The sequence below is a fragment of the Mirounga leonina genome, unplaced genomic scaffold (assembly GCF_011800145.1).
Source record: "Mirounga leonina isolate KUSES-001 unplaced genomic scaffold, KU_Mleo_1.0 Mir_170, whole genome shotgun sequence".
Lineage (NCBI taxonomy): Eukaryota > Metazoa > Chordata > Mammalia > Carnivora > Phocidae > Mirounga > Mirounga leonina.
In genome coordinates, this window is record NW_023270433.1 from 20,258,047 (window position 1) to 20,276,357 (window position 18,311).

The following is an 18,311-nucleotide window of genomic DNA, read 5'->3' on the forward strand; positions in this document are numbered from 1 at the left end:
TTTCTTTCTTTCTTTCTTTCTTTCTTTCTCTTTCTTTCTTCTTTCTTTTTAAAAATATTTTATTTATTTGAGAGAGAGAGAATGAGAGACAGAGAGCATGAGAGGGAGGAGGGTCAGAGGGAGAAGCAGACTCCCCGCTGAGCAGGGAGCCCGATGCGCGACTGGATCCCAGGACTCCAGGATCATGACCTGAGCTGAAAGCAGTCGCCCAACCAACTGAGCCACCCAGGCGCCCCTCTTTCTTTCTTTTTCTAAGATTATTTATTTATTTGAAAGAGAGAGAGAGCATGAGCAGGGGTGGGAGGTAGAGGAAAAGGGCCAATCCCAGGGCCCTGAGATCATGACCTGAGCCAAAGGCAGCCTCTTAACCGACTGAACCATCCAGGCACCCCCATATTTGTAATGTCTGACTTCAGGAAAGGTCCGGTCTCTTCTAAGGGCTCACCTGATTAGGTCAGGTCCACCCAGGATAATCTCCACTTTTATGAACTCAAAATCAACTGATTTGGGATCTTATCATGGGAATGATATACAGGTTCCTGAGAGGGGATCTCATAATGGTGTAACACGGGGTGTGGGGGGGTTGGGCAGAAATAATGGGGGCCATATTAGCATTCTGCTTGTCAAAATATTTACAACATACTTTGTTAGGCTCTAGAATTGATGCCACAAGACTAGGGAAAGCATTGTTGGGATAGTTTGAGAATAAATGAGAAACGTACCACTGTGATTTGTGCAACGGCAAAAAATAATTGTTAGGAAAAAATTTCAGTAATAGGATGGGGAGACTAGGCAGAAAACTGTCTTGAAATTAGGTGGTCTAGGGAGTCTTGAGCTCAGCGAAGATGCACTGAGAATTATATTCAGACTAAAGACTGAGAGGGCAAAGTCCGCAGATGCAGCCGCTGCTGACTGAGGGACCTAGTCCTTTATTCATCTAAGTGGAAGGTGCGAAACAGGGTGTGTTTGACTCTGGAAAAAGGAACAGCATATTTAGAATAACTTCACAAGCCTACTGCCCCATTGTAAATTCCAGCAGGGCGAACACAGGCTGTGTCTAAGTGGGTCTCCACTCTTTCCCCATTATCTAGCACAGCGCAGCAACCTAGTCTGCACACAGTTAAAAAGCTCAACATATAATTGTGAAATGAATGGCGTCAATACACCAAACAGCTCATTGAGAAATAACTTCTGCTCCAATTGTTTGATTATTGGGTTCCGTTTGATCTCCATTAGACGTGGGTTTTCACGGAGGAGTGATGTGTTCATGGAACCTGCCGCTTCCTTTTTTTCTCATTGTTCTTTTTTTTTTTTTAAGATTTTATTTATTTAACATAGAGAGACATAGCGAGAGCAGGAACACAAGCAGGGGGAGTGGGAGAGGGAGAAGCAGGCTTCCTGCTGAGTGGGGAGCCCGATGTGGGGCTCGATCCCAGGGCCCTGGGATCATGACCTGAGCTGAAGGCAGACGCTTAACGACTGAGCAACCCAGGCGCCCCTCTTAGTTGACTTTATTTTTAAATTTTTTTTTTAAGATTTCATTTATTTATTTGACAGAGAGAGACACAGCGAGAGCGGGAACACAAGCAGGGGGAGTGGGAGACGGAGAAGCAGGCTTCCTGCAGAGCGGGAAGCCCGATGTGGGACTCGATCCCAGGACCCTGGGATCATGACCTGAGCGGAAGGCAGACGCTTAACGACTGAGCCACCCAGGCGCCCTCTCATTGTTCTTATACCGTACATGTAAAGACATATATTTGAGCGATCAGTGCTCTTTCCCTATAAAACAGTGGTGTCTGCGTGATCGGGCTCTTTCCCTTTCCTCCCTCAATCTCTCTTATTATCCTGGCTGTCTGGAGTCCTCGCCGGGCTTCATGCTTGCGGGTTTCCCGGCAGCAGGCTGCGGTGACCAATTCGGAAAGGCAACTCCAGATTCTGCCTTCGCGTGGCCGAGCCTCTGGGCGTCGGACACCGCGAGGCACCGCGCCGTGAGGAACTGAGCACGCTTTCCGCCCGCTCGCAGCTCCCCTCGCAGGACTCTCTCCGCGGAGCCCCGCGGCCACCCGCCTGCGCGCCCGCGGGAGCGCGGGAGCGCGGAGCCCCGCTGTACGGCGGAGCCTCGGTCAAGATGGCCGCGCCCGGCCGCGATACCCAGGGGCGCCGCCATGGCAGCCGCCGGACTCGCTGAGGCCGCGCTTCGAGCCGCCGCCATGTCGGCCTCCGCCTGCGAGCCGATCCTCACAAAGCGGGAGAGCGTGGGCCGGAGGAGGAGTGCGCGGACGGCCGAAGGGGCCGGGCGTCCAGCGGAGATGGCTGTGTCCGAGCCGGGGGGCAGCGCGGCGGTGAGCGCGATGGCGGGGCGGGGCGGGGCGGCGTGGTGGCCCGAGGTGGTCTAATTGGGGTCCGTGATTGGAGGGTGGCCGTAGTCTCTGAGACGAGCGATTTGGGAATCGGAGGCGATGCCGGAGGGCCTTCTGGCGGGGGGGGGGGGGGGGGGGTTCTGGGGGGTCTGGGGGGCGGGGGGGGGGGGAGTCTGTGGCACTCACGGAAAAGCCAGAGTCTGGAAGGCTCTGCGGATCAGATACAGGGGCTCTGTGGTGTGTCGAAGACTGGGGAGGTGTGTGACAATTTGTGATCTATGGGAGCCAAGCGATTATAGTGCCTGTGGGAGTTACCGGATTGTCCTTGTGTGTGTGCAGAGGTGCAGGGAGGTCCGATAGGGGTTTATCACAATAGTTCATGAGAAGAGGTGATGATGGTTTAGAATAGGGAAATGCAAAATCAGATTCAGAATACATCTGGAGATGAGCCAGTAGGACTTACTGATGAGTTGATATGAAACATGAGGGAAGAGAAGAATCAAGATTTACACCTAGACTTTTGGCTTGAGGCACTGGATAAAGGGTGCTTCCCTTTTCTGAGAAAGGGTTGCGTTGGAGACAACCAGATTTGATGGATGTAAGTGGGAGCCAGAGTGGATGACAGTGGTTCTGTTTTGGCCACGTCAAGATGCCCATTACATGTCCAAGTAGAGAATGAGTAGTTGTTAAATGTGTGAATCTAAAACTTAGGAGAGGTTTGGGCTAAAGAATCCATATGTGAAAGGCTTCAGCGTGCAGATGGTATTTAAAGCCGTAAGATTGGATGAGATCACTTAGGGAGAGAAGGCAGACAGAGAAGAAAAGAGGGACCAAGGACAGAGCTCTGGGTCACTCTTCCATTTAGAGGTTTGGTAGAGGACAGAAAAAAAAAAAAGAGAGAATGAGGAGTAGTCATCTCTCCTATCTTTCAGATAGGATGAAAATTGTAAAGGTGGGTGTCAAAGAAGCATAAAGAAGAAAACTTTTCAAGACAATGCGAGTTGTGTTGTCACAGTTGTGCCATAGGCTCTTGTGAGTCCCAGACGCATGACTGCAGAGAATTTGACTTTGGCAAGATGTAGCTCAATGATTATTTTGATTGATTAGAGCTTTGTAGTGGAGTGATAAGAGTAAAATCCTGTTGGAATGAGTTGAAAGAATGGAGGTAAATAGTAGAGACAGCAAGTATCGACCACACCAGGAGTTTTGCTGGTAAAGGGAGCAAATAAATTGACATTGGATGGGACATGAGATTAAGAGATGGTTTTCATTAGATGAATTGATTTTAAAGCAACTTTGTATGTCAATAGGAATGATTGAGTAGAAAGGGAAAAATAGGTGGTACAAAAGAGAAAGAGGTTAATTGCAGGGGGTGAGTTCCTTGAGAAGGCCGTTGAGGATGGGCTGTAGAGCGTAAGTGGAGAAACTAGCCTTAGGTGAGAAAAGGAACACTTCTTCCATTTTAACAGAAAGGAGACAGATGATAGGGGTTTTGGAAACAGATTGGTGGAATTGGTGGTGACAAGGCAAGGTAGTTCTTGTCCATTTACACTTACTTTCTCTTTGAAAGTATAAGATGAATTTATCAGCTGAGAGTGGGGAAGGAGTAGATGCTGGAGATTTCCGAGAGAAAGAGGAGAATGTTTGGAATAACCATCTTGGAAAGAGGAATAGGAAACTCCCGGTATTGGATGCCCAATTGCGATATGTGTTATAAACCTAAAGTGAGTCCAGGCAACACAGTTGTTTGATTTTTCTCTCTTGGGATGTTCAGCTACAAGGTTGCAGGCAGAGATGAAGAGGAGAGTTGGGTTTGATTAAGTTTGAGGCTTTGCTAGGTAAGTACAGTGGAGAAGAAAAGGGGCAAGGAAGTTAAAGCTGTTTTCCGTGGAGTGCATATGGTGTTAGAACAAAGAATCTAAACAAGATAGAAGAAAAGTAAGACCGTGTGGTGATGGAAGACTGTAGAAAAGTGATTCAGATCAATGCTTTGGGGGCTGAATGCATTTGGAGAATTATTGGCATGGAAGTGCTAGAGGAAAAAGGCTGACAGCATAGGAAACTGGTCGGAGGGTGGAATGTTTTAAGTAGAGAGGAATGGATGGGTGAGAAGGAGGTGGCTGAGTTTGGGTGTGAGAAAAGATTGTTGGAGTCAGGAAAGAGAAGGGCCAGGCTGTGGACTCCTCTACATTGATGTAGTGAGAGCGCAGGAGCTGGAGTGAGGAGGAGCTTGGCGTTCAAGTTTTCAGTGAACGAGGCAGAATGACCGTGCGCAGAAGTTGACCTAAGTGGCCCCAAACAGCTATCCTTCGAAAAGCCTGCTTGCAAGGTTGACCTTTGGCTGATGGCTGAGAACTTAGACTTCAGGAGGCTTCCTGTCGTTTCCAGAAATGATAAAAGTGGCTCACTGTGCCTAAACTATGTAAACAGTGTGGTTTATGCCAAGCTCCTGATTTCCTTCTGGGAACCTAGGATCTTTGTGTGTGCCAGGCAGAGGGTGCCTATGAGTGCCACCGAGTCTCTGATGCACTTTCTTGGGAAACAACGTTTCACACATGTTCTCGCAACTTATTTCTGGAGGAATCAAGTATGCGCTGTGTAATTCCACTGGAAGAGGACTCTTGGATGCTTGTGCCTGGTTTCTGTAGACTTTACCCCATACACACCGTTTTCTTAGCTGATTTTGCTCTGTGTTCCTGACTGTACTAAATCATAGCTACGGGTACAACTGTATGCTGAGTCCTGTGCGTTTATCTAGTGAATCATTGAACCAGAGGGTTAATGGTTTAAAGTCTTGTGATATTCTAAACATGATAGGGATTTTGAAGGACGTATGAAAAATGGTTGAAAGTTAGCATTTACCTCATCTTCAGGCCATGAGGTACATGAGTCTTGGTTGGGCCGAAACAAACAACCTCCTCCAGGGAACACTGTAAGGGGCAGGATTCTCAGGAGACTGGTAGATTTCAGATAAAGGGAGCAGGTGAAGGGACTGGCCAAAGAGGTTGAAGGTGCAGTGCAGTTTGCTGGCAGTGATTAGGGTTTCTGTAAAGGCCGCTGTTGGTGGAGTTCTGTTGGTGTCAGTGATTGGGGATTGATAGGATAGGGATTTGGGGTCGTATCGGAGATAGAGATTGATGTGTTCCATGGGTATCAGTAGTGGAGGACCCCTGGGAATATATGACTGGAGTGTCTGGGGAGCGATTGGGGAAATCTGTTGCTGTTAGTGATTGGGAAGTTTGTTGGGATCAGTCATTTTGGAATTACATCAATGATTGGGAGGCCAGTGGCCCTCAGTGATGGGGCTTATTAGAAATCAGTGACTGGGGGTGCCTGGGTGGCTCAGTAGGTTAAGCAGCTGCCTTTGGCTCAGGTCATGATCCCAGGGTCCTGGGATCGAGCCCAACATCGGGCTCCCTGCTCAATCGGGAGCCTGCTTCTCCCTTTCCCTCTGCCTGCCGCTCTGCCTACTTGTGCTTTCTCTCTCTGTCTCTCTGTCAAATAAATAAATAAAATCTTAAAAAAAAAAAAGAAATCAGTGACTGGAGGTCCGTGAGATTATAGATTAGTGACATATGCAGCTAATTGATTGGTGGTTTGTGGAGGTAAGGGGTCATTTTTCAATGTGAAACAATCATGTTTGAACGTGTATTCATTAGTGGCAAAATTCTCTAGTAGCTGTGTCATCCTCCTCTCACCTGCCTAATAAGAGGAGAATCTTGAACATGCTTTAATTTCTCCCCCATCTCCCAACCCTACCAGTTATATTCCTGCTTATTTTTCTTACAACATACCTCTTGATTTTAAGGATACTTTTATAACAGTTGTACAACATTATCAAGTTACTCGGATGTAACTAGACATTTGACTGGTTTTATTATTCATAGCTCTTTCTTGTATATTACATCTTTCCCAATCTTGAAATCTTTATTCTGATGCGGTTTCCTTCTTTTAAAAATCACTTCTTTTCTGCTTCTCCTCCTCTTTCCCTGTCCCTTTCCTTCTCTTTAATTCTAAAGCCCATAGGTGATATACTTTCTGCATCCTTACATGCCTAAAATACATTATTTTTGCTTCCAAACATGAATGATCTTTTGACTGGTTATAAAAATCAAGGGTCTCAAGTCTTCTACCTCAGAACTCTATTCCATCATCTTTTGTTATAGAAGAAAAGATAGACTGATTCTGTTTGTTTTTGGTAACTTTCTTTCTCTCTGATTTTTTATCCTCTTGAATAAACAAATTTGCAAATGGGACTGTCATTTTGGGCTGTTACAACAAAGTACCATTGACTGGGTAGCTTAAAAACAACAGAAATTTGGGCGCCTGGGTGGCTCAAATGGTTAAGCGTCTGCCTTCAGCTCAGGTCATGATCCCAGGGTCCTGGGATCGAGTCCCGCATCGGGCTCCCTGCTCCTTGGGAGCCTGCTTCTCCCTCTGCCTTTCTCTCTCACTCTGTCTCTCATGAATAAAAAAAAAAAATCTTAAAAAAAAAAAATTTATTTCTGACAGTTCTGGAGGCTAGAAGTCCCAAGATCAGGGTGCCAGCATGGTTGGGATCTGGTGATCCCAGGTTGCAGACTCTTGTTTGTATCCTCACTTGGCAGAGAGAGCAGAGAGGAAGCAAGCTGTCTTGCGACTCTTATAAAGGCGTTAATCCCATTCATGGAGACTCCACCTGCATGTACTTATCCAGTTCTAATTACTTCCCACAGGCCCTCTCTCCTAATGCTATCACATTGGAGGGTAGGGTTTCAACATATGAATTCTGGGGATACACAGACATTCAATCCATAACAGGGACATGTCTTTCTTTTTTTTTTTTAAGATTTTATTTATTTATTTGACAGAGAGAGAGACAGCGAGAGAGGGAACACAAGCAGGGGGAGTGGGAGAGGAAGAAGCAGGCTTCCCACGGAGCAGGGAGCCCAATGCGGGGCTCAATCCCAGGACCCTGGGATCATGACCTGAGCCGAAGGCAGATGCTTAACAACTGAGGCACTCAGGCGCCCCTCAGGGACATTTCTTAATATGATTTTTGTCTCTCAAAAAAATGCAGACTTGGGTAAAGAATTAGTATCCTATATAACATCATGATCAACATTGAATGGTTGAGGTAAGAGCAAATCTTTATTACCTTGTCCAAATCACCCAATAATATGGATAACATTAGACTGAATAGGAATATTGCTATTACAGGGATTGGTAACATTCAAAGATGTGACTATGGCCTTTACCCACAAGGAATGGGAGCAGCTAGATCCTGCTCAGAGGAACCTGTATAAGGATGTGATGCTGGAGAACTACAGCAACCTTGCCTCAATGGGTAAGGACAATTCTATCATAATTCAAAATGTGTCCACTGTAATACCTTCTCTCTGAAGTTCTTGATAAGTTTGGCCTTGGCTATTATGAATCAAAGAGTTTTAATCCCTTTGGGTATGAGGCAGGATACTTGTGCCCCTGTCTCCAAAATGGAAGGTCTGCTTAGACGGGGTACATGGGCAGCCACATTGTGAAATTTCAGAAGCCATATATTCTTTCTTTCCTTCCTCCCTCCTCCCTCCCTCTCTTCTTGTCTTTTCTTTCTTTCTTTTCTTTCCTTCCTTCCTTCCTCTCTCTCTTTCTCTCTTTCTCCTTAGAAGCCATATATTCTTTATCCTCTCAAGGCTCTGAAGTCCAAATATTAGGGCTTGATTTCTGGGATGTTTGTTTTCCTAACACTCAACTTCTGCCATTTCTCATGAGCAGGGTATCAAGCTCCCAAACCAGACATGATCTCCAAGTTGGAAAAAGGAGAAGAGCCATGGTTGGGGAAGGGCAAAAGACCCAGACAAGGTGGTCCCAGTGAAATAGCAAGACCCAAGCAAATAGGAACCAATGGAAGTAAGTTTCTAATTTTTTGGTGGTAACTTGGAATTGTTCAATGAATAATTCATTTTTTAAATCTTCTTCAAGATCCTAGGCCCTTTTTTCTTAACCAGGAGTAGCAGTTGAAAAGTATCAGAATTTCTTGGGGAGGAGGAATTCAAACTACACAGGTTCTCTAACCTTAGAGATCCTAATCTCTCTTCTGTCTGTGAACCTCTTCATGTGTGAGGCTCTCATATGAGAGTCATTATAGTTGTAAGCCAGTGTTACTCATGGGAGTTTGCTTACACCACTCGCATCAGTGAGCTTAGGCTAAGTTCTGCTCTATTAAGGAATGACCCCTAAACCTTAGTGGCTTCCAACAAGAAAGATTTGTTTCTTGCTCATGCTATGGCCCTATTCCACATTATCCTTTGGACCTATACTGAAAGATCAGTCCCTATTTGGCAAATTCTGGTCTCATGGCAGAAGGAAAGAAGAATGAGTAGAACCACTGATGACTCTTAACATCACTGATGCCTCTTTCTGCTCACATTTCATTGGTTAATTGGTTAGAGCAGATCACCTCACTACTCCTAAGTTCAATAGGTAGGAATGTATAATCCTTCCACAGGGAGGATTCAAGGGACCATGCAATGGATCTGGGAGGTACAATCTTTCCACAAGGAACAGTAGTACAGTTTGCCACACCATGAGTATTGTGGTAGGAAAAAAGGTGAAAACCAGAGCTCTGAACCTCTGGTACCAGCCCCTCAAATGCCTAGCTGACCCTTCCTTATTGTCTTTCCTCATCCGTGCTCTCCATCGCTCAGCTTCCAGAAGGAGCAGTAACCCCTCTTAGCTGTTTTCAGAATCCCATTACAGCTTACCTTTTTTGAAGCTGTGCTGTTTTTTATTATCTTCTTTTTTCCTGATATCCTCAGTTTTTTCCCTTCATCCACTCAAACTCTGGGACTCCGTGGTATCATATTTCTCTCCTTGTATGCTCAAACCTTAGATCCATCCTCTTTCCAAATCTCTTGGCATGATGTTCCCCTGCCTTTAATTATTTTCCATTTCCCTCCTTTTCACTGTGAAATGCTCTAAACTTGTGGTCTATAGTGCATCATTATTTCCATTTACTTGTTAACCTATGCAGTCAGATCCCACAGAATTCATGCCTGTATGTAAATTTCTGGCTTCCCTTCCAGTTCATATTTTAATAGTTTTGGTCAGCGTGAAGTTCTTGCCCCTGGCTTGAATTACACCACTTGAATCTGGTCTTCTCTTCTAAGTGTTTCTTTACATTTATTTCACCAGATTCTCTTCCTTCTCACTTTGCTGAAGCGTCCCTAAGGTTTTGTCTTCTACTATCTGTTCTTTTTTTTTTTTTTTTTTCCTCTATCGTATTTCCCTCGAAAACTCTTTGGATTTCAATTCTAAACTCCTAGGAGCGAGGATATTATTGGTCTAGGTAGGGTCATCAGTGGTTCTACTCATTCTATACTGGTGACTTTTAAGGTAAATTTATCTTGTCCAGATAAATCTCCAGTTTCTTCATGTTGCACTCATATTTTACCTGCTTCCAGGAAAGTTCAATCTCACAGTGTCAGAAATGGAAAGCTGTGTCTTTTTGCCTTTCTTTCTAAATTAGAGCTTTCTTTCACCTTCCCTCTTTTTATCAGGGTCTACTTTGATTTTAGGCCTGTGTACCATGGAGTTCCTGTGAATCTCTGCTCTCTGCCTTCTCTTTTACTGTCCTTGCCTCAGTTCCTGGTTGGTTGGTTTGTTTTCTCCAGTTCTCACAGACATCACCCAAATCAGGTGTATATTATCTCCTACCTAAATTCCTCCCATTCTTAGGCTGATTTATTGGCTCCATTTTTTGTTTCTTAGATTCCTCTTATATGTTGCCACCAAACATTAAAATATTCAGTTATTATTTATATCACTATAGTCCCCCAAATAGCAGACTGTTTACAATGTATTTTTAAGTGTCCTCTGAATTTTCCAAGACTCCATGAATTTCCTGAAACCAGAGGGACTAGTCCTTCAAATGACAAATGAAGAGACCTCCTGGAGTTTTGATTCATCCACTCGGGGCTCCAATTTTGGCTCTGTTTACTTCTCTCTCTCTGATACTTGGTGTTACAACTAAAAAATAGTCCCGAGTCATCTAATACATCTTTGTCATTGCTGCAGTGACTTTCTTCTTGGTTCAGGTTCTTATATAGTACTTGGAGTTTCTTCAAGGAAAGACTATTCTATTCCCTCCAATGATTTGCTGAGTGTAGTGAGCTATATACTTCAGTTCCTGAAGTTACAGTCATTTTAGCTTAAAATTCATGTTTTAGTTACTGTCTCAGATTCAGGACAAGCTTACAGCCTTAATCACATGCTCTGTCACACCCAACTCTCTCCTAGTATTACCTTATTATTATACCATTTCACTAGTTCAGGTTCTTTTCTTTCTCCCCCTCATGGTAAATTTCTCTCATAGTGCTTTATATCTTTTCCTGTTGGCCAATTTCCATCATCATAAGGGGTTCCTATAATGTTACGCCTCAAGGGGTGTAGTTTTGAGTTTTGATCCCTTTCTTCCCAGAAAGAGATTTGCCTCCATCCTCTCCAGCATCCTTGGGCATTGGGAGATGCTGCCTTTGTCGTGCTCTTGTTATATTCTTTCCCCCAAAATGCTTGTATCACTTAAAATTTCCTAAATGAAAAAGCAGCTGGAAACTCTACTTCTCCCTACTATATCTGTACTACTATATCTATACTTACAAAAATTGATCTTTTACTCCATGGGAACTAATCTCTTAAGAATCCTTGATGAAAGGAATAGTATTTCCTGGCTTATATTCAAATACCATGACTCTTTTCTGTTTGATCCCAGGTTTCACTTTATCCATGTAATGTTCCTTTACAACCAAGGCAGCTGTTCAATTTCTATTTCTTTCTTTCTTGGAGACTCATATCTGCTTTTCTCTTTGAGTCTGTTTAATTCCCACCCTAACGATCTTTCTGCTTTTCCATGCACGTAACTGAAAAAAATCACCTTAAAATGGTAGTCTCAACTCTTAAGTTTTCGGATTTTTAAACATGTAGTATCCATACCTAGCTAAAAGAACTCTCTGGATTTCAATTCTAAATTCTTGGGAGCGAGAATATTATTGGTCTAGGTAGGGCCCTCTGTTTACCACTGCCCAGTCAATTGTCTTCACCCAAGGGTTGGATCATATGGTTCAAACATGGTTGCCTCCATTTGTCAGTGTGGGTGGTGGTTTCAGAGAAGCAACACACACTGGGAAGATAGCTTAAAATATGTCATTGTATAATGTGTGGAGGAAAGGATGTGAGCAATCACTTAAAGCTGGAAATAAGCTTAAAATTTATAATTGGTAATTAGTAGAGTGACCTGGCAGAAGCAAAGGCATGCTCCATAGCAAACTGTTGGAAAACAAGCACACGTGTACACTCTAAATCCAAATGCTATAAAGTTTGTTTGCTAATCTCATTACTATCATGGCACTACTTTTATCATGGTAAAAGCAGCAGGGAATACAGAAAAACTGCAGGTTGTTACTTTGGTTTTGAGGGTTTGTGTTTAGTACAGGCATGTCATTATTTTTTTTTTTCCTGAGAATTTTTTTAAAAAAATTTTTATTGTTATGTTAATCCCCATACATTACATCATTAGTTTTAGATGTAGTGTTCCATGATTCATTGTTTGTGCATAACACCCAGTGCTCCATGCAGAATGTGCCCTCCTCAATACCCACCACCAGGCTAACCCATCCTCCCACCCCCCTCCCCTCTAGAACCCTCAGTTTGTTTCTCAGAGTCCATTGTCTCTCATGGTTCATCTACCCCTCCGATTTCCCCTGCTTCATTCTTCCCCTCCTGCTACATTCTTCTTCTTCTTTTTTTTTCTTAACATATATTGCATTATTTGTTTCAGAGGTACAGATCTGAGATTCAACAGTCTTGCACAATTCACAGCGCTTACCAGAGCACATACCCTCCCCAGTGTCTATCACCCAGTCACCCCATCCCTCCCACCCCACCCCCCACTCCAGCAACCCTCAGTTTGTTTCCTGAGATTAGGAATTCCTCATATCAGTGAGGTCATATGATACATGTCTTTCTCTGTTTGACTTATTTCCAGGCATGTCATTATTGATCATTGGTGGTGGCGGTGTAACATGCTTTCCCGCTTATCCCCTTAGTCGCCTATAAGCTATTCAGTATTTCTTGATGTACTTATCTTATTTTCTCTCTTTTGGCTCTTTGGAGTGCAATAACAAATGACAAATAATGATAACTTGAGCTAGCCTAAGTAAATAGAGGAATTTATTACAAGGACATATGGTTATCTCTTGTAACCTAAAGGCTGATACTTCAGCCAGACCTTACCAGGGACTAGAACTAGAATTGGGAAGCCGTCAGCAATTGGGGTTATGTGAATGGCCTCTTTGAGGACCCGTGATCTTACATCTCTTTCCCTGTGGATATATGCTTCATTCTTTGTACTGATGAACCTTCTGCATACACGGGGAAGATATGACTTTACTATTTCTTGTCTTATATCCTTGTAAAACCCAGGGGAGACTAACTAGAGTCGAAATTTTTAGGAGGAAGACTCTCATTGGACACCGTGGCTTGGGCCAGGTGTGTCTCCAACTATGACCATGGAGAGGCTGTGGGAGCCAAATACTATGGATGGATTGGCTGTTACCAAAGCTGGGAAGCTTGGGCTTAGGAGAAATCTCAAAAAATATCAACTACAATCACAAGCTCCTCTAACTTCATCTGTTACCTTGTCACTGTTCCTTGTGTTTATTTCATCTTCCATCCCAGGTTGCAAGGTCATATTTATAAACAGGCAAAGTTTTGTCTAGTTTCTATTGTCAATTAACTTTTCTTGTTTTTCCTACAGCACTTTCCCCTCAAGCCCAAGAGCTTAGGGACATTTGCACTTGATAATTCACTCACTTCGGGATACTAAGCTTGAGTAAAGATTCAGCCCCCACAATAGTACATTTCTTTTATAAGTTGTGTTCCAAAATATGAGAGGGCAAAGATTCACAATTGAATTCTTACTGAATTCCATTTTAGACGAGGTCCAGCAAGGTAATGACCAGCCAGCGAACCACCAGGAATCTCAAAACAAACTCCTTAAGGAAGTTGCATTCAAGAAAAGAAGTCTGACTAAGAAGAAAAGCCATGAATGTAGTTCACTGGGGGAAAAGAGTGTGAGTACAAAACATGTTCCTTCAAAGAAAAAGCTTAAATTCGATTCACATGGAAAGAGTTTGAAACAGAATTCAGACTTACCTGGTTGTATAAGAAACTATGCAAAAAAGAAACCTAGTGTAGCTAAAGAGCACAAGAAATCATTAAGCCATAGCTTACCTGATACAAAGAAAGACAAAAATCAAACTGGAAAGAAACAAAAATTCTCCAACCCTAGCTTATCTAATAAGCATGACAAAACTCAAACTGGCAAGAAACATAAGAAATTAGCTCATCATAGCTCATCCGATACTAAATGGGACAAAATTCAAACTGGAGAGAAACATGAGAAATCATCCAGCCATAGCCCATCTCCTACTAAGTGTGACAAAACTCAAACTAAAGCAAAACCCTATGAATGTAATCAATGTGGGAAGGTTCTCAGCCATAAACAAGGACTCATTGACCATCAGAGAATTCATACTGGAGAGAAACCGTATGAATGTAATGAATGTGGGATAGCCTTTAGCCAAAAGTCACACCTCGTTGTACATCAAAGAACTCACACTGGAGAAAAACCATATGAATGTATTCAGTGTGGCAAAGCCCACAGTCATAAACATGCCCTTACCGACCATTTGAGAGTTCATACTGGGGAAAAGCCCTATAAATGTACTGAATGTGGGAAAACCTTTAGACACAGCTCAAATCTTGTTCAACATGTGAGATCTCATACAGGTGAGAAGCCCTATGAATGTAAGGAATGTGGAAAATCCTTTAGGTATAACTCATCTCTTACTGAACATGTGAGAACTCATACAGGTGAAATACCATATGAATGTAATGAATGTGGAAAGGCCTTTAAATATAGCTCATCCCTTACTAAACATATGAGAATTCATACAGGTGAGAAACCCTTTGAATGTAATGAATGTGGGAAAGCTTTCAGCAAGAAGTCACACCTCCTTATACATCAAAGAACTCATACTAAGGAGAAGCCCTATAAATGTAATGAATGTGGAAAAGCATTTGGACATAGCTCTTCTCTTACTTACCACATGAGAACTCATACAGGTGAAAGTCCTTTTGAATGTAATCAGTGTGGGAAGGCCTTCAAACAAATTGAGGGCCTTACTCAACATCAGAGAGTTCATACTGGGGAGAAACCCTATGAATGTAATGAATGTGGGAAAGCTTTTAGCCAAAAGTCACACCTCATTGTACATCAGAGAACTCATACTGGGGAGAGACCTTTTGAATGTAATGAATGTGGAAAGGCTTTCAATGTGAAGTCACAACTTGTTATACATCAGAGATCCCACACTGGAGAGAAACCCTATGAATGTAATGAATGTGGAAAAGCTTTCAAACAAAATGCATCTCTTACCAAACATGTGAAAACTCATTCAGAAGAAAAATCTCATGAGTGAAATTAATGTGGGAAACCTTTTAATTCAACTAAGGTTTTGTTTAACCTTAGTAGGACTCTGAATTTTAAGGATGTTAGAAAGCTTTTAATAAGAAGTCAGTCATACCTAATTACACATGAGAGAGTTTGAAAGTGAATCTTAGGGGCACCTGGGTGGCTCAGTTGGTTAAGCAACTGCCTTCGGCTCAGGTCATGATCCTGGAGTCCCGGGATCGAGTCCCGCATCGGACTCCCTGCTCAGCGGGGAGTCTGCTTCTCCCTCTGATCCTACCCCTCTCATGCTCTCTGTCTCCCATTCTCTCTCTCAGATAAATAAATAAAAAAAAATTAAAAAAAAGAAAGTGAATCTTACATAGAAGCGATGGACGATACCAACCTTTTATAGAAAATATTGTTTTAAAAGTAATTATTAATTATTTATATATTCAGACCAAAATATAGCTTTAAAAATCGTTAATGAGCTGAATAATCAGAGCAAAAGAGAAACAAATTACATATGCTGACAATTCCTGAGTTGCTTGAGTATGTGCCCTTAAGCTCCACATCTGAGAATTGAATTTGCACATCTGTTAATTTCCATGTATAAGTGTGTCTGGCCACTGGTATGAGCTTCATCTTTGATGTTATCACCTAGCTCTTTCTTAATGTCTTTGTTAGCTTCTACATCAGCTGCATACTTTCTAAAAGTTATTTATGTAAAAAACATTAACACAAAATTAAGAAAAAAAGAAAAGAAAGCAGCCAAGGATAGGGACATCATTCCCTACCAGCACCTGTGTATTGTTAAGTGATTAAAATTGTTAAGTGAAAAAAGCAGGTTGCTGAACTGTGTGTATAGTATGTTCCCACTTAATGTACAAAAGGGTGTTTGCCTGTCTCTGTGTGTGTGTGTGTGTGTGTGTGTAAGTAAATATATATACATATATTTGTATGTGAATAGACTTGGTTTGAAAAAATACAGAAGAAACTTTATGGTGGTTGTCATGAGCAGAGGAGTACAGGAATGGGGGCTAGGATGGGAAGGAGACCTCCTTTTTTTTATATACTGTTTGAAATTTTAAATAATGTACATGTGTTATTTTCACAATTAAAATCTTTTTAATATGCATACATCAACACTGATTAAAATTTTGACTGAGCTCACTCCATGGTGTTGTTTGATGAAGTGAAAGTCTATGCCTATTATGAATTCAGGGTGATGAATCTGAGGATATGGTATTAAACTTAATATTGAATTCACAAAGACTTTTCCTATCAAACACACATCTTTTTATTAAAATAATGAATTACAACTATAATTTAGCACCGTGTTTCTTCTATATGCCATATTTTTAAAAGACTGAAGATAAATTGTGATTGCAGGTGAATGAAAGTGATTTTCCGAAGTCACTCCATTTTATCACATATTCAGAGCACTTATATACAAACACCTGAATCTGGGATTTCAAATGTATTGCAACAAATACCACTACTTCCTGTTCTTGCTCAATAGCAGACATTGTTAATGGATCACCGCACTTTTTCTGAGTGAACCTAGACTTGGCCTCAGAGTCACTCTTAAGCATGCATTCCGGAAGGTACTGTGAATCAATCTGGGTTTCCAGATGAGACCTATTTTCTACTGCATACCTATTTACTATTATTATTTTTTACTCATAAGTCATAGATAAAATACAACTGAATTATTTTTAAATTGTTACACCAAAAACAGTGACATAAGGACAAAAATGGTTTTGTTATATAAGGTAATAATATTGGGCATGCATGTCACCTTTTACATTTTCACAGCACATTCACTACATTACCTCATTTGTTCTTCAGAATAAACATATGGGTCAATAAGCAAGACTTTTCTAGTGGTCAATTCTGCTCAATAAATATTTCACCTGGATACTAGTCTAGCATAATGATGGACCCTCAACAAACAAGTGATTAAGTGCCATCTTTGCAAATACTTCGCATTCAAGTTCCTGCCTTCCTGATTTCCTCATTTCAGAGAATTAACAGATGTAAGTATTGAGAATGAAATTATGTATGTGTGCATTCATGTGTGCACATATGCATTGAAAAATCAACTCATGGATGTTAGAACCTCGTTTCCAAGTAACTTATTTACTCTTAGAGAAGGAAAGAGCAATGTGAAAGCCATTTTCCATCAGTAACTTATAACCACGTGGAAGTTTGGTACTATGCACTAAATGAATCCTCACTGTCCAGAGCTGTGGAAAATCTGCACTTTTTAGAAGGATAAAACAGTTGCATGTTTTATGGCTATGTTAAATTACCCACATCTCTTGGAGAACCCATAATAGTACCATACTTGGGACAGTATGCCTGAGTAGTAGAAATGAATGCTGAAAGTCATCCTGTAGAGTAAGAAAGGAATTAAAAGTTAGCATCAATAAATGAGGAAGTGATGTCTAAAAGATTGGAGGCAAAGGATGAAAGAAAATAGGCATACAGAAGTGAGTCTAAATCAATGATAAAATGTATCAAAATTTCCTGGAGGGGTTGTTAAAACACAGACTTTAGAAATGGGCCCCACCCACAGTGTTTCTGATTCAGTAGGTTGGGGGTGGGGACGGGTGGCTGAGATTTTGCATTTTTAATAACTCGCCAGGAAACTGGTGCTGCTGGTCTGGGGACCACACTTTGAGAAACTGATTTAAATCATTGTTGAAGTGAATTTATTTATTATTTATTTTTTTTTAAGATTTTATTTATTTGCGAGAGAGACAATGAGAGACAGCATGAGAGGGAGGAGGGTCAGAGGGAGAAGCAGACTCCCTGCTGAGCAGGGAGCCTGATGTGGGACTCAATCCCGGGACTCCAGGATCATGACCTGAGCCGAAGGCAGTTGCTTAACCAACTGAGCCACCCAGGTGCCCTGTTGAAGTGAATTTAAAAAGTATTTTAAAATGTTTCTGAGATATTTCTTTAATATGAAGATAATGTCTCTATACACAAATACACATTAGAAAATGCATAATATCACCATCATTATGTGGACAGTGATTTTTTCAGGATTGTCAGTTTAAGAGTAAGTTTTATGTTTTTCTAAATAATTTTTCTATTTTCCTGAATTTATTTTGTTGTAATCAATTTTCATTACTGGGGTATGGCCAATAGGGTCCTACTAATCCTGATCCTCCCACAGAAAACAGTTATAAACTCTGGACAAAACCACATACACACACACACACACACACAACCAGTGACCTGAAGGTACTGGAGAGTGAACAAAAGCAGATTATGGGAAAGAGTTGAAACTTGGAAGAAGGGAATGTAGGCGGTTAGATCACAGCTTTTAGCCTGAGGACACACTGAAGTTGGTGTGGCGGGGGCAGGGGGTGTAATTTGATAGAAAACATGCAGTCTTTTTAAGATGAAAAACCATAGGACTGAGTTCAGGGCAACCACAGCCACTTGGAAAGTGA

The 18,311-nt window shown here is 41.9% G+C and overlaps 1 protein-coding gene across 2 annotated transcripts; it reads left to right on the forward strand.

The window, feature by feature from the left end:
• Positions 1–2,128: 2,128 nt before the first annotated feature.
• On the forward strand, positions 2,129–15,073 carry ZFP37 (ZFP37 zinc finger protein). Of its 2 annotated transcripts, none has more exons than XM_035016026.1 (4): positions 2,129–2,342; positions 7,560–7,686; positions 8,112–8,246; positions 13,329–15,073. In XM_035016026.1, exons 1-4 carry the CDS (start codon positions 2,166–2,168, stop codon positions 14,873–14,875), a joined length of 1,986 nt encoding a protein of 661 aa, XP_034871917.1. In that variant the 5' UTR covers positions 2,129–2,165; the 3' UTR covers positions 14,876–15,073. The 2 variants fall into 2 exon arrangements, with proteins under 2 accessions (XP_034871917.1, XP_034871918.1); XM_035016027.1 differs by lacking the exon at positions 13,329–15,073 and adding an exon at positions 13,150–13,314.
• Positions 15,074–18,311: the final 3,238 nt, after the last annotated feature.

What these genes read in the sequence shown, in the direction of transcription:
- ZFP37 (XM_035016026.1), top strand. Translation starts at nt 2,166, where the DNA reads ATGGCAGCCGCCGGACTCGCTGAGGCCGCGCTTCGAGCCGCCGCCATG. An exon ending in CAGCAACCTTGCCTCAATGG is followed by an intron (nt 7,687 to 8,111) that starts GTAAGGACAATT and finishes TCTCATGAGCAG; the next exon opens with GGTATCAAGCTCCCAAACCA. An exon ending in GCAAATAGGAACCAATGGAA is followed by an intron (nt 8,247 to 13,328) that starts GTAAGTTTCTAA and finishes ATTCCATTTTAG; the next exon opens with ACGAGGTCCAGCAAGGTAAT.